We start from the raw sequence: 18,438 nt of genomic DNA, 5'->3' as shown, positions 1-18,438 counted from the left end.
TAGCACGATTAAATGTTCTGGGATTCCCATTCTTCTTCTTCTTGCTAAAAATGGGAAGAACTTGAAGCACTTGTTGCAGAAGAGCAAGGAATACAGTCCTCAGTAAGGGCTGTGTCTTAATATCAAGGAAACAAAGATTCAATGGAATAGATTAAGAAATTATGGTACACAATGGAATACTACGCAGAACAAAGGAGTAATGCTTTTGTAAATTATTACCCAACTTAGGAGAAACTTGAGAACATTATGATAATTAACTCAGTCTCATAAAAACAAATGCTGTCTAAGACCATTACTGTGGAAAGAGTATGAGGATCCTAGTTGGAGAAGGGGGAGCAGAGACAAGAGGATGGGAGAGGGGCTGTTTAATCATAGAGTCACACAATTTGATGGGTGGAGGGAGGAATGGGTAAAGGAAAGGGGAAAGATTCAGTGTGAAAAATAATGTATATGAACTTTGTAAGTAAAACAGTATAAAATTTTTAAAAAGAAGAAATAATTGTAACCACTGTGCTGATTGGCAGCATTATGATAGATGGTGAAGAGATTAATATTGTTAACAGCTTCAATTTGCTTGGCTTCACAATCAGCACTCTTGGCACCAGCAGCCAGGAAATCAAAAGATGAATTGCATTGGGAAAGTTGGCTGCCAGAAACCTCTCCAAAGTACTGAAGAGCAATGATGTCAGTCTGGAGATTAAGGTATGTCTTCTCAGTTCCTTGGTATGCATCAGAAAGCTGGATAATGACTAGGGATCATAGAAGGAGAATTGATGCCTTTGAGTTGTGGTGCTGGAGAGCATACCGTGGACTGCTAGAACAAACAATTTTGTCCTAGAGAGGGTAAGATTGGGCTGCTCTTTGGAGACAAGGATTCTGAAGCTTCGTCCAACATACATCGGGCATGTTGCAAGGAGGGACCAGTACTTGGAGAGGGAGAGGGACATCCTGCTTTGGAGAGTGAAGGATATTGCAAGAGATAAACACCCTCAATGACATGGAATGATTCAGTGACTAGGGTAATGGGTATAGGTGTGTCAGAGATAATAAGGTTGGCACAGAATGGAGCAAAGTTCAGAGCTTCTGTAGGGTTGCTTTGAGTTTCAAGTGACTCAATGGCACATAACAGCAACAACAACATAGAAATTTATGAGATTATCAGTTAAAATCTAATTCCAAACTCAGTGCTAATTCACATACGCATCAATGGCTCTAAAAGGTAAGCAAGCTTTGGAGTTCCAACAAAGAATATAGTTGAGGGGAAAAGTAATCATTTTGAAAATAAAATCTTTTTCCTTAAAGAAGAAAATTCTACAGCCACACCCTGTTGGCACCTGAGAATATTGCATTATATAATCAAAAAATTCAAGGGTATAAAAGGTAAAAACAAAAATGTGTTACACAGACTGCATAAAGCAAAACTGTTAAGTATGCTAGAGTTAACTTTGAAGCTGCTTACTCCACCTCCTTAATAAGTACATAAAATTAGTATTATGTAATTATACTGGTTTAATTATTATTAGAATTTATGACATGATCTTTCACATGAAAAATTTTCAGGTTAATACTTAGCATTTACCCAGTGAAGAGTATTAAATTGTTAAATAAAGGAAACAGAGTTATCAATGCTTAACTCATAGGAATCATTAACAATATATTTTCAGGAAACAATAACTAATCAGTGAGTGACACTTTAGGGACATTGTCTACTGATTCCACTAAATTCATCATTCATGCACATATATCACTACCACCATTTCCACCACCTAATCTGTACATTGCATAATCTGCTTTAATGTAAATTTAACAGTTTAAATGTGATTGCTCAAGACTTTGGAACAACATTTTTTTAAGAAATACATTGCTTTATATTAAAATCAGAGATATTCTACAGGATAAAATAAAACTTTCCAATAAGTTTTCCAGGGAATAAATCTAAGCAGTCTGTTGAATCTTCTTCCCATAGAGTAGCTGGTGAATTTGAACCACTGACCTTTTGGTTAGTAGCCCAGTGCTTAATTATTGACACCCCAGAGCTCTTGATCAGATTATAGATTATAGTTCCTGTAACACGAATGATTATTATTATCATTTTAAAAGTGCAAAGAATCATGAGAAAAGAGGTTAAAGAAAATTGTTTGCCATCAAGTTGGAACCAATGATCCATAAATTTATGGAAGGGAGTACCCAAATAGAAGAATAATCACATACTGTTGTTGATTGCCATTGAGTCAGAAACTGATCCATAGCTGATCCTCCAATGGGTTTTCAGAGCAAAAAAAGGAGGAAACTTCCCATGTCTCTTGCATGGAGCAACTAATGGAATCGAACTGTGTGCCTTGCAGATTGCAGATTACAGCTTCTGATCACAGGGCCACCAGAGCTCCCTTTTCTTGTTTATTCTTGATGTTTTATGCTGTCAAGTCAACTGCAACTCAGACTGATCCTATGCTAAGCCAATCTCATTGTCTCCAACATATCTACTTACACCCATTACCCCAATAACTGTGTCAATTCACCTTATTAGGAAAAGTGTTCCTCTCCTGCACTTCCACCTTTCCAAGTCCTTCTCCAAGGATTGGTCCCTCCTGGTAACATGCCCAAAGCATGTGAGACAGTTTCAAAATCCTTGCCATCAATGAGCACTTGCTTTCACTCTCTCCACATCAGTCCATTTCCACAACTCAAAGCCATCAATTCTTCTGTCATCTCAGTCATGTTCCAGCTCTCTGACACATAGCAAGTAATTGTGAAGACCATGGACTGGACCAGGCACAACCTCATCTCCAGATACATAATTGCTCTTCAGCACTCTAGAGAGGACAATGACAGTAGATTTTCCTAATACAGATTGTCTTCTGATTTTCTGACTGCTGGTGCCTAGACTGCTGATTGTAGAACCGAGCAAGCTGAAATTGTATACAGTCTCAATCTCTTCTCCATCTGTCATGGTACTGCCAACTGGCCCAGTGGTGAAAATGTTTGTTTCTTTGATGTTGAACTTCAAACCATAGTGAAGACTGCAGTCCTTGATCTTCTGGAACAAATGCTTCAAGTCCTCCTCAGTATCACCAAGCAAGGTTGTGTCATCTGAATAAGGCAGTCTGTTGATGAGTTTTTTCTCCAATCTGATGACACATTCTCCTCATAAAGTCCAGCCTACGGAATGATCTGTTTTACATTATAGATTAGAGGATTTTTAAAAAGTAGTGATCACAATCAGTGGAGAATGCTTATTTTAAAGGAAATTAGCTTATTTTATGTGAATAAAAGAGATATCTATGTATTAATGTTTTTCAAAAATTAAACAAATGATGCAGGTTTAATGAGAACTTGCTTCTCTATTCTCTCAATTTCAGTAAAGAAAAGATTGTGCTAAAAGTCAAAAGATGTAAAACTATATTACCAGTATATCTGACTAGTAAATGTTAAGGAAATCATAATCAAAACTCTTCTACATGGATAAAAAGAATTCTATATGCTACAAGACAGCAAGGGAGCTCTGGTCGCCAAGTGGCAAGAAGCTGCACTGTAATCCTGAAGGCAGTAGTTCGAGGCCACCAGTTTCTCCACAGGAAGATGGGCAGTCTCCTCCCTTGTAATTAACTGCCTCTGAAAACACGCCAAGGGTCAACTATGAGTCAGTTCCAACTCTATGGTACACAACAACAACAAGACAGCAAGTCAGTGTAGGTATTTTGTTCTATTTTTCTCATGTAAGTACTGTCTGTCCCTTGAGAATCACAGTGGCTAGTGTTTGAGAATAGACATATAGGCATTCTTCCACTATAAAATTTTAATTGAAACTTTTCAAGTGAATAGATTAATAAATAAAATGTCTACAAATAATTCAAGAAACTCTTTTGCATTTTAGTGAATATCCTGAAAACAAGTAAGAGAAATATAATCATTATGAAATTTCCAAGCTAAAAAAAATTGGATATGTGGTGTATTTTCACTGAATATTTTATGGTTATATTTCTTATTTTATAATAAATGATTTCTAAATAGCCCCATTAAATCATCATAAGTTTTAAATTCTGTGTAGAAAAGCACTGAGGATTTTGAATATTTTAAAACATTCTTTTTAAAGGCTGCTGCTTCTGCCAACAAAGTGGACTAGATATTGGAGCTAATCTCCTGCATAACTGAAAATGTTAGATAAACCATTTTAAAATCTCCTTAAATATACCAATCTATGGCAGAAAAGCAAGAAATATTCATGAGTGAGTAAAAGAAACTATCCAGAAAGATAAGAAGATGACTAAAGCCAACTTTCAATAGAGTGTATTTGCCAAACTTCACTCAAATATATTTCAGTTTTTATTATTTTCCAAAATTTACAAGATAGAAAACAAAGACTAATGAACACTCAAGCTAGAAAGTCCATTAAAACTGTTTCATGTTAGATGTTGTTAAGTCGACCAAAACTCTTAACAGCCCAGTGAACAAAAAAATTAGAACCTTGTCCTATCGTGTACCATTCCCATAATCCCCCATCTCCCAAAATATGAGACTATCAAATCTGGGAGTCTTCAGCACAAAGATATGGAAATCACATCCATGCCACAATGGATAAATGCACAAAATGTGTCTTCTAGAACTTTGAAACTAAATAGAGCAGCAGAAAGGGGAAGAAAATATTCTCTGTGCTATCACAAGCAAAAATCAGACCCACATTTGACTTCCATTCTGAATTGAAATTAAATGTAATCGGTCAATTTGAAGTGATCCTTACTGATTAGCGTCCTCCAGATATCAGAAAGAAGCAAAAAGATGATCTTCCCAAATCCATTCAAAGAACAACTAATTCCATTTGTCTATAAATTATTTTGGAGTAATTGCGAGGCTAGCACAATCTTGACAATTCATATCAATCAAATATTACATCTTAATGCCAATTAATACTGTTGTTGCGGGGTGCTATCAAGCCCATTCTGACTCATAGTGATGACACACACAAGAAAATGAAAGCACGTGATCCTGCACAGTCCTCACAATCTCCCTTGTATTTAAATTTATTGTTGCAGTCTCTATGTTAATCTATCTCACTGAAGATCTTCCTCTCCTTTGCTTTACCTCTCCAGGCATGATGTCTTTCTCTAGGAATGGTACCCCTTGGCAACATGCTAAAAGTATGTGAGATCAAGCCTCACCATCCTTGCCTTCTGAGTCATAATTACCTCAATGGTGATGAGTTTAAGTTTGAGATGTTTTATACTTTTATAAAAGGAGCCTTGATGGTGCAATACATTGAATGCTGAGCTGCTAACTGAAAGGTTAGTGTTCAGTGACTGTGCAAGAATAATGAGGCAGTTTTCTCCCATAAAGATTTACAACCCAGGAAACCTAATCAAGTAGAAGTACCAAGTGTCTGTCATAGTTTTCTGACCATAAAGTTTTCTTCATGGAAACTGCGGAGCAGATAGTAGAAAAGATGAGAAACTGCTTCAGTTTTTTTTAATAGAAAAAATATTTCAAAGTCAACTCAAATATTGACTCGTCTGAGTTACCTTCTCTCTCTCAAATATAATCAATTAATTCCTTTGTCCATGTTACAATAATATTATAATGAATGCATTCCTTCATCCACTTTACAGTAATATCTTTCTTATGGCACTTTCGCATTGGACACATAAACTTTTGATGCTTTTTTTTTTCCCCCCGGTGGATAATTAAATACTCATGGGAAGAGAGGGCATATAATTATATATCTGAAAACAATCATGCTAATATTGGCTGCACCAATATTAGAAATCCTTTGGCATTTAGTAGCATTTAGCTCCAGGAGAGAAGGAAAGAAACTTAAGTTCCGAATCATTAAGTTGACCAAGAAGAGATAAACTGAAGAGCCAAGACTTGCATCTAAGTCTCTTGACATCCAAACCAAAACCCAACTCATCACCACTGAGTCAGAGTCGTAGTGATCTTCCATCAGGTTTCTGAGACTGTAAATCTTTAGAGCAGGAGAACACTTACCATTCTCCCAAGAAAGAACTGATGGTTTCAGATCCTTAAGAGGGACTTTTGTTTAGCAGAACAACACACTATGGACTATGTCATCAGATCTCCTCTATTTCTCTTTACATTAAACCACACTACTTACACTCATCCTGGGTTTCATTCTTAACTATATGAAAAGGCTCAAGATAAAATATTTTCTTTTTGGCCATTATTTCATTAAGAGTCTGAAAGTCTTCATTTAAAAAGAAGAACAACTTATTAGAGAAAGCGTACAAGCAGTAACTCCCATGAAACAACAATTTGCTAAAGGCAATATGTCTCTTCAAAGATATTAAAATAAATACTTCAGATGTGCCAGACTTCTTACTATTAAGCAAGTAGACTGAATTTTCAAGTGATTTATTTGGACCCTTGAAAAAAGTTTTCACACGTGTTACTTTAGGACTTTTCAGACAAGTTGGGATTGAAAAATAAGTTATTTAAGAACTTTCACACAGCATATTTGTTTTCTCAAGGGCATTCACACATCATTTACATACATAATATACACTGTAAGCTCTCTCTGAGATCTCTAACATTTGAAAGAAGATTCTTCACACTCTTTATGGGCTCATAATCACAAATTCAATGAATACAGTAAGAGCAAATCCAAAGTGTGAAACAATTTAGCACCACACAAAACTGTCAGGACTATGCCAGAAACTGAACATACATGGCTAAATTCCATCAAATCCTATCTGCTCCTATTCTGCTTTATCCAACATGTAAAGTCCATTATTACAATTTATAAACTTGAATCAGAACAGATCAGTAATTCTCTAACTCTACTGCAGTAAGGAACAACAACAACAAACATTACATCAAAACATAGTTCATTATTTACATGTTGTTGTTGTTAAGTGCCGTTGAGTCGTTTGCCACTCATAGCGACCCTATGTACAACAGCCCTAAACCTGCTCTATCCTGTGCCAATCGCACTGCCTCTGACACACCCATCCTGATTACCCCAGTCAATGAATCAATCCACCTCCCAGAGGGCCTTCCCCTCCTGTGCCTGCCCTCCACCCTCCCAAGCATGATGTTCCTCTCCAAGGATTTGTCCCTCCTTACAACATGTCCAAAGTATGTCAGACGAAGCCCCAGAATCCTTGCCTCCAAGGAGTAGCCTGGTTTAACCCTCTCCAGGATGAATCTGTTTGTTTTCTTGGCAGTCCATGGTACATTCAATCTTCTCCAGCACCACAGCTCAAAAGCATCAATTCTCCTTCTCTCCTCCCTGGTCATTGTCCCACTCTCTGACGTATAACAAGTGATTGTGAAGACCATGGCCTGTACCAGATGCACCTTAGTCTCCAGAGACACACCGTTGCTCTTGAGTACTTTAGAGAGGTCCCTAACACCAGACCTTCCCATCGCAATACGTCTTTTAATTTCCTGGCTGCTGGTGCCAAGAGTGTTGATTGTGGAGCCAAACACACTAAAGCTGTGAACAATCTCAATCTCTTTACCATCCATCCTGATGCTGCCAATTGGCCCAGTGGTGAGAATCTTTGTCTTCTTGACATTGAGCCTCAATCCATATTGAAGTCTACAGTCCATGACCCTCTGCAGCAAGCGCTTCAGGTCCTGCTCAGTTTCAGGAAGTAGGGTTGTATCATCTGCATAACGCAGATTGTTGATAGATCTTCCACCAATCCTGATGCCGCATTTCTCCTCATAGAGCCTCGCCTCCCGGATGATCTGTTCTGCATATAGGTTTGTATAGGTTTTGCATTAGAACGATCAAGTGTTCTGGGATTCCCATTCTTCTCAGAGTCAGCCACAGTTTGTTATGATCCACACCGTCAAACGCCTTTGCATAATCAATGAAACACAGATAGACATTCTTCTGGTAATAAGTAATTAAAATACATCTACATATGTGAGGCACATGGCGTCTAAGAACTTTTTTTTTTAAGTTCTCCATTCTCTGTTATTGTCAAGTGTCATTGAGTGGATTCCAACTGATATATTAAATCTATGTACAACAGATTGAAATCTTTCCTCATCCTGGTTCATCTTCCCAGTCTCTCATATGCTTAAACCCACTGTGGCAGTGACTGAGTCAATCTCTCTAGTTGATGGTTATCCTATATCCCTCTCTGACCCTCCACTTTTCCAAGAATGATGCTCTCTTTCAAGAATTGGCTCCTGCAATCCTTGAGAACATATCCAAAGTATGAGTCAAAGTTTCACTGTGTTTTTGCCTCTAAGGAGTACCCTGGACGCACTTTTATTATTCTGCATTTCTATTGGTTGTTGTTGTCAAGTGCTACCAGTTAAATACTGTCAAGTATGACTCATGGCGACCCTGAACAACAGATCTGAACTGTGTCCTATTTTGTGCTATCCTCAACATATTTGAGTCTATTGCTACAGACATAGAATGTATCAATTCATCTCACTGACGACCTTCCTCTCCTTTGTTGACCCTTCATCCTCCCAAACATGATGTCTGTTTCCAAGGAATACCTTCCCCTAATAATACATCTAAAATACTGAGATAAACTTTCACCATCTTTGCCTCCAAGAAGCATTCTGGATGCACTTTATCCGAGACATATCTGTTTGTTCCTTTGGCAGCCCATGGTATTTCAGCACTCTTCTCTAACACCATACTCAAATGCATCAATTCTTTTCCCATCATCCTTATTCATTGTCCAGCTGTCAGATACAGAGTAGGTGATTGTGAAAATTATAGTTTGAATCAGGTGCACCTTAGTCTTTAAACTGACATAGAATACTGTGGATTATGGACAGTGTTCCTCCCTGATGTATATTAAAGGTTTTTACTTCCACTGAAGGAGGTACACATATTTCATTCCCTTAAATAAAAATAATCTGAGTAAAAGTACCATTAATACTCAGCTACTACGAATTTCTTGTCAGAAATGATCAAAAATAGAATTGCTGAATCCCATCTTTGCAGGACAATTAACAAATACCACTATAATGATTTCCAAATCTGCCTAAGAACCTGAGATTATCCTAAACAAATTTCAATCACTCACAGCCAAAGAATAAAGCTCAGAAGACAAAAATATAAGTAACTGAGCCAGAAGCCATTAGAAGTGTCCCTGTGGTACACATTCCATATGCTGACAGTTTGTCATAGGTGAGAACTATAAAGAATGATGAAACTATTCCATCCTCTTACCACTTCACTTCCATCGTCCAAATAAGATGCCATTAATAAGAAATTCAACAATGCAGAAAATGTCATATGTTGATAATAAATCAAACATTTTCCATTCAGTAATAACTCCCTTGCTTATATTAAATGGTACAATGTGTTAGAAAGTGTTGAAATATATTTTTAAATAATTGAAATTAATGTTTTGAAGACCATAAAATTAAGATTTTGGGGGGAGAGAGAGAGACATATCTGCAGACACTTCTGATCTACTTCATGTATATTTTTGACTCTTTAGAATTGTTATCATCCCAAGAAGTTATATTACTTAGAATGTAGATAGCAAAAGTTATTTTTTTAATTTAAATTACAAATATGCAGACAATATAGATAACAATAGGCCACTGTACATGCAACTACAAAAAAATGAAAAAATACTATTAAAACTATATTAAAATCTATTTTTAAAAAGCCCTGAATAAGTCAAACACTTACTTGGTTTGCTTTCAGTCTTTCAATTAGCACCTAATTTACAATACCTCTTAATACAAATACATATAGTTGAGCTCTTCAGAACAGCTTGACATGATTAGAGCACATTTGTAAAGAGCTGACAAAACAAACATTCCATTAGCTAAGCCACAACATTTCAAAATATAATAGTCAACATTACATTTGCAAAACTGACAATGGAAAGAACTAAATAAATAGGTAAGGGATTCCCCTTTCCTATTTTCTGTGGAGAAAGTGCATTCTATACAATTCATTTCACAGCTTTGAGGTTATGTATACATTTTTTTTTCCCTCTCCAAATGTTATTACTCGGTAGATAACTAACGGAAAGAAACCACTAAACCCATATTGCTAAATTATTCTGCTGTATGCAGAAGTAGGGACAGGATTCCCCATTATTTAACTTAAGAATAAATCCAGGATTGATTCCAGATTATGGAATATGAAAGAACTCTAAGAGGTCACAAAACTCTCCCAAGTAGATGAAATTCTACATCCCCAGGAATCCTGCCAGCCACCTGAGCCCCGTCCTAGCCTTTGCCTAACTCTGAGCTTAAGATGATCTAGGGGGTGTTCCTAAGTTCAGGGGAATGGCAAACCCCCACCTCAAAGTATCCCTAGACACCAGATGGTCTCAGCAGGATGTGCAATGCCTCCTTTTAAGTGGATTACTTGCCTAAGCATTTTTAAGAAACGCCTATACTTAGGCATTCTAACTGTTTCTAAAGTTAGGAAACACCTCAGTTTTAAACAGTTTAAAAATCCAAGGTACTAAAAGATCTAAGGTAATATTATAAACAAAATTAGATAATATTCTAAAATGGAAAAAAAGGCCTGACAGTAAATCATCAATCCTTAATAGTACCCATCTGAGTTCTAGATGAGTTTATAGGCTAGCCTCTTTTTACTTTGAAACCTAAGAGTTTATTAACATGACTAACTTTTAGGACGTTCTAATGACCTCGCGATAAGAAGCTAAACTTCAATCCAGAAGGCACGCTGTTTGAATCCACCAGCTAATCCACAGGAGGAGAATGGGCAATCTCCGTCCATGTGATTGACTGCCTCTGAAAATCTGCTAAAGGATCAGCTATAGGTCGGTCCTGACTCAATAGCACACAGCAACAACAACACAATCTTCATAGAGGAGCTCCAGTGTCTTAGTGGCAAGGAGTTGCAAACATGTATACTTAGCAAATATATATGGTTCAAATCCACCAGCTGCTCTGCAGGAGAAAATTCCCTCCCTTGGCCAATAACGGCTTCTGAAAACCTACTGGCAGGTCAGCTGTGGGTTTTGATTCATAAAAAAGTTTCCAAACAATAGTGTGGTATTTATAAGCAACTGAATTTCAATTTCACATCAGGCAAAATGACTTATGTAGAATATTACCATTCATATAGACACATTGGAAGAAGGCACTATAGTTTCTATAGAAGAAACTATGCTTGGTATATGTTAGACTTTCATAGAAAAATAAGTTATCATGAAAGAAAGAAAAATAATCATGGAAATATATGAACTTTAACAAAAAGACTTTTCTAACATTGGACCATGTTTAATTGTTTCAAAATGAACAAAGGAGACCCAAAAATAGAAGGCAGGCCTGGGTGAAAAACTACCTGAGTGGGAGAATTTAAGAACTCATGCATTATTATACAAACTAGCCAAGAACATTCCGATTAAATTATAAATTTGTTAGAGACAGCTTTGTTTACAGGAAAATGAGGAGATCTAAAAAGATAGCAAGGTAAAAAGGTGGGGAGCTTTAGTGCTGGCTTACCTTTAGAGGAAGGATGGACAGTCTCCTTCTGTGTGATTTACTGTCTCTGAAAACCCGTTGAAGGGTCAGGTATGGGTCGGCTCCAACTTGACAGCACACAACAGTGAAGACATGTATATTTAACCACAGTAACTGCAATATGTGGACCAGAAATAGTCATGGATCCTCAAGACAAGAGCTGACTAATTACTTCTGGCAAATAATGAACAAAGTTCAAGTAGCCAAAATACAATGCATTATCCATTCCTTTTGCAAAATAAAATATTTTGTTTACTTCTGAGTTGGCACCAGAGTCAAGCTGAGAAAAATGAAAGCTAAAGAAGGCCTGAGAAATGAAAACTACAACAGTAAACACTAGTTAGAAGAAACTAGTTCCATGAAATGCATTTTGAAATGAGAGCTAAAAAGAAACCAACCAAAAATGTGTTTGCCTATTTGAAATTAAGAATAAAGTAGACATGTGATACGACAACAAATTCTAAAGAACTAAACCTGAGCACCTGCCCTCGTAGCTACAAAGTACCACACTGAGAAACAAGCTAAAACTAAAGATATGCTTCTACCTAGTAAAGATAAATGGACAAAAATTATCCCAAAAGTTAATATATAAAAGCTCGAGGACACAGGTTATGGAGATAGCAGGAAGAAAAGTCTAGGAGGCCCAAAGTCTAGTTCTATAAAAGTAGGCTTGCATATACTACTCTACAGGCAAATTTAACTTTGCAAGTCACTGACCTTTAATTGTATTTGGATTTTTCCAGGGAATGAAGCCATTTATTTGGGAAATTCAAGGTAGAGATGAGAGTCTATTTCCAGGAAACTCACACAGGTCCACAGAAAATTAAGTACACAATTCTGAATAGAAGTTTTACTTTATCTGTTTTATAATCCTCTACCTGTCATTCAAAACCTTTTTTAACTCTCTTAGTAGATATTCTATTGTTAGATATTTTATTGTTAAAAAGAAAAAGAAGACAAAAAGAAAGGTAGAAGAAGGAAAGAAAGAAAAGTAGGAGAAAAAGGAAAATTGGAGGAGGGAAGTTTGTTGATATACAGTAACTTTGCTTCTCAGGTATGCTCTAGATAAATCTGCAGATTTACACACTGAATCTTCCCTGGCTATTCAAGATATTAATACTCAGTGTCATAAGCATTGATATAGTACAACAATGAAACAAGACACCTCAGTCCCTGCTCTGGAGTGAATTTCTGCAGCATCAGCTTCCTAATGTCCCTTGGGTCCCTTCAGAACTAGAGAGAATAAGAGAAATCTGATTCCATATTCAGATGACCATATACTGCACTGGAGAAAAACAGTCATACTTGTCTTGAATTATCTGCATCTTTGTGTGTATCTATTTATATAGAGGGATACATTACTTGTATCTGATTACTCTTTACTGATAGAATTGACTAAGTGACTATACTAAAGTTTGAGGTACACTAACTTACCTACTTTCACTTATACCAGGAAATATCTTATTAAAAAAGTAAAAGAATGGATTGAATTAACACAAACTTCTTTCTGTTTCATAAGTTTGAAACAAGAGTTCTTGTTAGATATACATATTTTATTCCATTTTGCAATTACATCAAAGATGACACACTTTTTTAACAAATTGAGACTACTTCTTGTTGGATAACATGCATGTGATCTTGTTCAACATTTTAAAATGAAGACTGATGATTAATATTACATTTCTAGGCAATTGAGAAGTAGTTTTGGTAGTGAGGAGTGGTATATACTGTAGTGCTAACTGAAAAGTCAGTATTTCAACTCCACCAGCTGCACCAGAGAAGAAAGCTGGGAAGTCTCCTCCCCTAAACATTTACAGCCTTTGAAACCTGATGGAGGATCACCATAAGTGGGAACTGACTAAAGAACAGTAGACTTTGGTTTTGAAAAAATGCTATAAAAAGACATCAGAAGATTCACAAAGAATAGTGGTCATTCATTACTGGGGTGGGGGGGAACACACACACACACACAAAAACCTGAAAAATCAGCTTTTATGATCTCTGCGCTCAAGAACTTTATATTGGAATTGAATCTGGGAAAGATTAAGTATGTTCTTAATTATTTCATCTACACCAGCTATGAAAGTCAATTGCATCTCTATTTGCCTGGATTCTATGTAAACCTGAACTAACTTCTGTTCTTTGTATTTCAAGGAAGTCCTTTATAAACCATTAGAAAGGCAGTGTAATAGTTTTTGTAACCAGAAGACTTGAAATTAAATTCTGGGTATTCTTAATAAAAACACTTAACTTAGCCAACTGTCTGATTTCCTGACTGTATAATGAGAAGATTAACAAATTTTGCCATTATTGGAATTTTATGAACATCAGGTAAAAGAATATATTCAAAACAACTATGAAGCCAATAAAGCTCTATGTTGGAACTCATGTCAGTCAAGTTCCGAAGGGGCACTCTATTTCATGACCCATTCCCTCCACTCTGCTCTTAGGGAAGGGCAGCTCAAAAGTGCCCCCAGTACTTTGAGAGAAAACACTCCATCTGTCACACACTTGTCCTCAGTGACCTCTTTAGACTTTTGATTGGGATTCCAATCCACTACCTACTCTATTTATTATTACTACTTTAGTTTGTCTTTTACAGTGCCAGCAAGGCCCTCAATGACATGGATTCACATACTTGATGCAAAATGGGCTTGAATACAAGAGCGATTGTGAGGATGGTGCAGGGTGCATCAGATCTTCTTTTCTTTGTGTACAGGGTAACTATGAGCTGTGGTGGACTCGACAGAATCTAACACCAGTGACAAAGTTTTGCCAAACTTTTCCCAAGAAGGGAAATGGAAGACTTTAATTTTATAAGTATGAAAATGTAGGTAATTTGAAAGTGTGATCTCACTACAGGCCTATACACAGGCATACACACATGCATGCCTGCATACACAGCTGTCCTAGCTACTTAAAACAGGACGAAAGAAAATGAATGATTTAATCAAAAGTGTTGTTGTTTTGACCTAAACAGCTGTTAAAAAATAACCTAGGAAGAAAAAAACCCCTAGGACCAAAATGTGGAGGAGGAATATAAATGCTATGAAATTTGTCTTCTTGGCCTTAATGTTTCTCATTAAGAACATAAACATTTATACTTAAGGTGTGGTTCAACACATGTGTCTTAGTACTTAAGTTTAAAACTTTAAACAGTCTTAAATAAAGAGAAATATATACTCATAAGTCATCCTTCCATGCTGCAATGTGAACAATTAAAACATAAGTCAAGGTTAAGTCTGAGGAATAGCATCTTCTAGGCATGAATCAGCAACACTTTGGACACTTAAAATAAGGTACTTACAACAGAAGCTAAAGATTTTTAAAAGTAGAAACTTATCATTTGTATTGAAAAAATGTATTTCCCTCCCAACATTGAATTAATATACACATATTGCTGGATTTTCACTTGAAAGCTGGCTGAATTTTTTTCCACATCAGAGCACCAAAATAAGCAATATGTCAATGTGAAAAAAATGTATTTTTTTGCTACCATACAAGAAAGTATATTTTTTTACCTACTTGTGGACAGTTCTCAAAACATTTAACTTCTCAGCAAAAAAACCTGTTTAAGAGAATTGTATGATATATGAATTCTGCTTGTCCAGTCACTAGTCATCCAGGGATTCCAAATCATCAAGAATAGCCCATAAAAACCTTTGGTTGACAAAAGTGTTGAGAGTGAGAGAGGGCACTTAAAAGCAAAGGTGAATAAAATTATAAGCTTCTGACAAGCTGAGAATGTACCAAAAAACAGCTGCTAAAAGGTGAACAACATCCATGTCTTCCTTGTCTCAACAGTATATCAACAAAAAAAGAAAAAGGGAAAAAAAAAAAAACCAACAATGGGAATTCCCTTCCATTGAGTGGTCTCTCCTTCTTTGGGCCCTAAAAAGACTAGGTAAATTTTACTAATCTATAGAAAGAAAGAAATTCCAAGGACGAATCAACCACAACCCATAAATTTCGAGAGGCATAGAGTTCATGCACTGCCCACACCTTTACTTTCCGTGCCTTTTGCTTGCAAACAATTCCACCGACTGTGTGCCCCTGAAGCCTCTGTAATAACCTTTCTCCCATACCAAGGTAGGGTCACTCGACCACACAGTCCATCACAGAAGAGCCCGGAGCGAGGAGACCAAAACCACTCATGCAACCTTCACCAGCAAAGAGCCCCAGGGCACTGCCCTCACGTGGTGTCGAGTCACACAGCACAGTTGGCAAGAACCTGCGGCAGAGGAAGGGAAGCACCGCCCCGGGAGGGGAGGGACGAAATCAGGGTGCTGGGGTACCAAGGGAAAGGCTGGACGTGAGGGGGTAGTACTCCATCTACAGTTCGGAGATTGTGCAGGAGACGGAAGACACAAGTCTGAATGGGTAACAATTTAGGAGGATTTGTTTGTTGGGCTTTGGGATTCAGTTTAAAGGGCAAAAGCGTCTGATTATCATCAAGTGTGAGAACTTTCACGTTGTCACAATCTCCTAGTACGAAACCCACAATTCAAGTTCTTGGTCAGGAAAGGAAGAAAAGGCTTCCAGAACTAGGAATGTCATCTCCTTAAAGGTTTGTTTATGGAAAGAAAGTAGCACCTATGGCACTGAGTTTAAAATTGCTGAGTGAATTCCCATTGCTGGCCCTAGAAATTGTCACAGCGAATAAAAACTGTTCAAAGCCCGCCCCCCTCAAGGTACGCCTGGGGGCATGAGCCATACCTGCCAAAACCCAGCTATACCTCTGCACCCCCACAAACCTTTCCATGAACCCAGCCTTGTCCTTTTCAGCCAAAGTCTGGGAAATTGTACATTTAAGAATGTTTTGCTAAAAAAAAAAAAAAAAAAAAAAGAATGTTTTGCTGAGGTGCTGTCCCCCCCAGATGCTTAAAGCCCGCTGCGTGTTGGCATTCAAGTCTAGAGCCACAAGCTGTGTTTATAACTTGTTTCGCTTTGTTGGAGGAGGGGGAGGGGAATCAGAACTCTAAGACATTTTTTTCTCCCAAACTGAGAACTGGAGTTTGGCATTCAATCCCATTTAAACTACTACAGAACTCCGGTCGACTAGAACTGCGACGGCTGCCACTGGGGTGGGGTGGGGTGGGGTGAGGCGGGGAGCACAGGGGCAGAAAGGAGAATTCTTGGGGGGTAAAGGAGGCACTGGCGAGGGAGAGGACACAGGTGAGCTCCCACCGACGCCCATCCAAAAGCCAGTGCGGCTGTCCCCTGTGCGCCACTGTCCCAACCTAGAAAGGCACTTACCAGCTTTACACGGGTCCTTGTAATCTATTGTCTCTGCTTTATCCTCTTCATTCCCATCAAAAGTGTAATCATAGTCGAGGCCAGCGCAGCCCCACTGTTCCCCGTAGAAAACAATCCCCGTGGCCACCAGCCACACCAGCATCCTCAGGGAAAGCGTTTCCAACCCCATCCTCCTCCCCTTAAGGGAAAGGAGGAGATCGGACCTCAAGGTAGGCGTCCGCTGTCCGCTGCCAAGTGCGGGGCGAGGGGAGCTGGCCCTCCTCCCACACTGGAGGTTCCTCCACAGGACTGGGGTTTTCAGGTGTCCGGAAACATGCGGATGCGGCCGGGACAGAAGAGAGGGCAGGAACCGCCTATTCCCCCACTTGCTGGGAGAAGTTGGCGCCGGGCCGCGGGTGGGCGGAGGGCAGGTGAGGAGCTCTGCTCCCGCGGGCAGGGAAGGGCTGCTGCGGGCCGACTGGGCTCCGGCGGCGCGGGCGGGCGCACGCAGCCGGCCGCGCGCCCTTCTGGCGGCCGAACTTCCCGCGGCCGCGCTCGGCCAGGCGCCCCGTGGGCTTAGCTGCCGCCCGGGCCGGAGCTCCTGCGCCGCGCGCCCGCTGCTGCCAGGACCCGGGGGCCAAGCACGAACCGCCGCCTGCTCCCGCCGCCGCGCTGGGAAGATGAATCCGGTCTGCACATCAGCACATCTCAACTGAAAGGGGAGACCGAGGAAGGGGGTGGGGGGCAGTCATTTCTGCGCTCGGAAACCTTAAAAGGCTGCGAAAGCAAGCAGAGCAACTGACTGCAAGGAGAGCAAAAGTGTGAAGATTTGGGGATGCACTGTTTGCCGGCTGTCTTTTTACCCTCTTCCAAACTTGGGGGGGAAAAAAAAATCTTCCCCGCATCTAACCCAATCACTAGCATCCTGCTTACTTATTCATACAATCAGGGTCAGGATCCGGGCCGCAGCCTCCTCTCTGACTTCTTTTGATAGTGTTACACAAACAAACACAGAAAAGCGCGCTGGTAATTCCACTTATATTTTACTAAAGATAAAAATGAGTGTATTACCTATCTATGCTCACGAACAGCGATTGATAGATGATGTTCGTGTCAGTGAGAGTGCCTGGCCGAGGGTGGCGCGAGGGATCGTGATAACTGAGCAGCAAATCTGTTTCCCCTCCCCCCAAATAAACAGCGAGCGTGTTTCTTTCCTTGCTGCTGTTTAACCTTAGTGCACCCCTAGAAAGGAGGAAAAGGGCTGGAGCCTCCACGAATTAGGTAAGGAAACTGACTAAAAGTTTTGCCAAGTACGAAGATTCTCAGAACAGCAATTAAAAAAAAAATAAATAAATCTGAAATCAAGTTACAGATTGCTGCAGCAGGAAACACTAAGACCTTTCTGATGGGCTGGCGCTCTGGCTCACGTGGGCGCAGGAAGGGAAGTTGGAAGGAATACTCAGGAAGCAAATTTTCTATGACAGTCCTGGCGCCTATGCCCAGAGTTGCTCAGTATCATTCGCTTTCAGTTGTTTGACTCCTTCAGAGGTGCGTGTGTAAAATCTGGCAGCAGGATCCGCGAGGTAAAACCACATGTCAGCGAGCAGACTCAAGACAAACACAGGTTGTGGGAAATTGGGAGTTGGGAGGGGGGGTAAGGCAAAGGAAATCTTTGCAAAACCCCTGTTGCGAGCAATTCCGAAAGGTTTCCCCACATCTGCAAGTAGTTTCCAAAATAGGTGAGATTTTACT

At 39.1% G+C, this 18,438-nt stretch overlaps 1 protein-coding gene across 1 annotated transcript in view; it reads right to left on the bottom strand.

Annotated features, from left to right (window-relative positions):
- TLL1 (tolloid-like 1) overlaps nt 1–17,511 on the bottom strand; it is a 374,269-nt gene extending 356,758 nt beyond the window's left edge. Inside the window, exon 1 of the mRNA XM_006896658.1 lies at nt 16,708–17,511. Coding sequence (XP_006896720.1) covers nt 16,708–16,876 — 169 coding nt within the window. The 5' untranslated portion in view covers nt 16,877–17,511. The remainder of the gene's footprint in view (nt 1–16,707) is intronic.
- Between the last annotated feature and the right edge of the window lie 927 nt (nt 17,512–18,438).

This window comes from Elephantulus edwardii, unplaced genomic scaffold (assembly GCF_000299155.1).
Source record: "Elephantulus edwardii isolate Elephantulus edwardi_28Jun2011 unplaced genomic scaffold, EleEdw1.0 scaffold00188, whole genome shotgun sequence".
NCBI lineage: Eukaryota > Metazoa > Chordata > Mammalia > Macroscelidea > Macroscelididae > Elephantulus > Elephantulus edwardii.
This window is presented reverse-complemented; position numbering and strand designations above follow the sequence as displayed.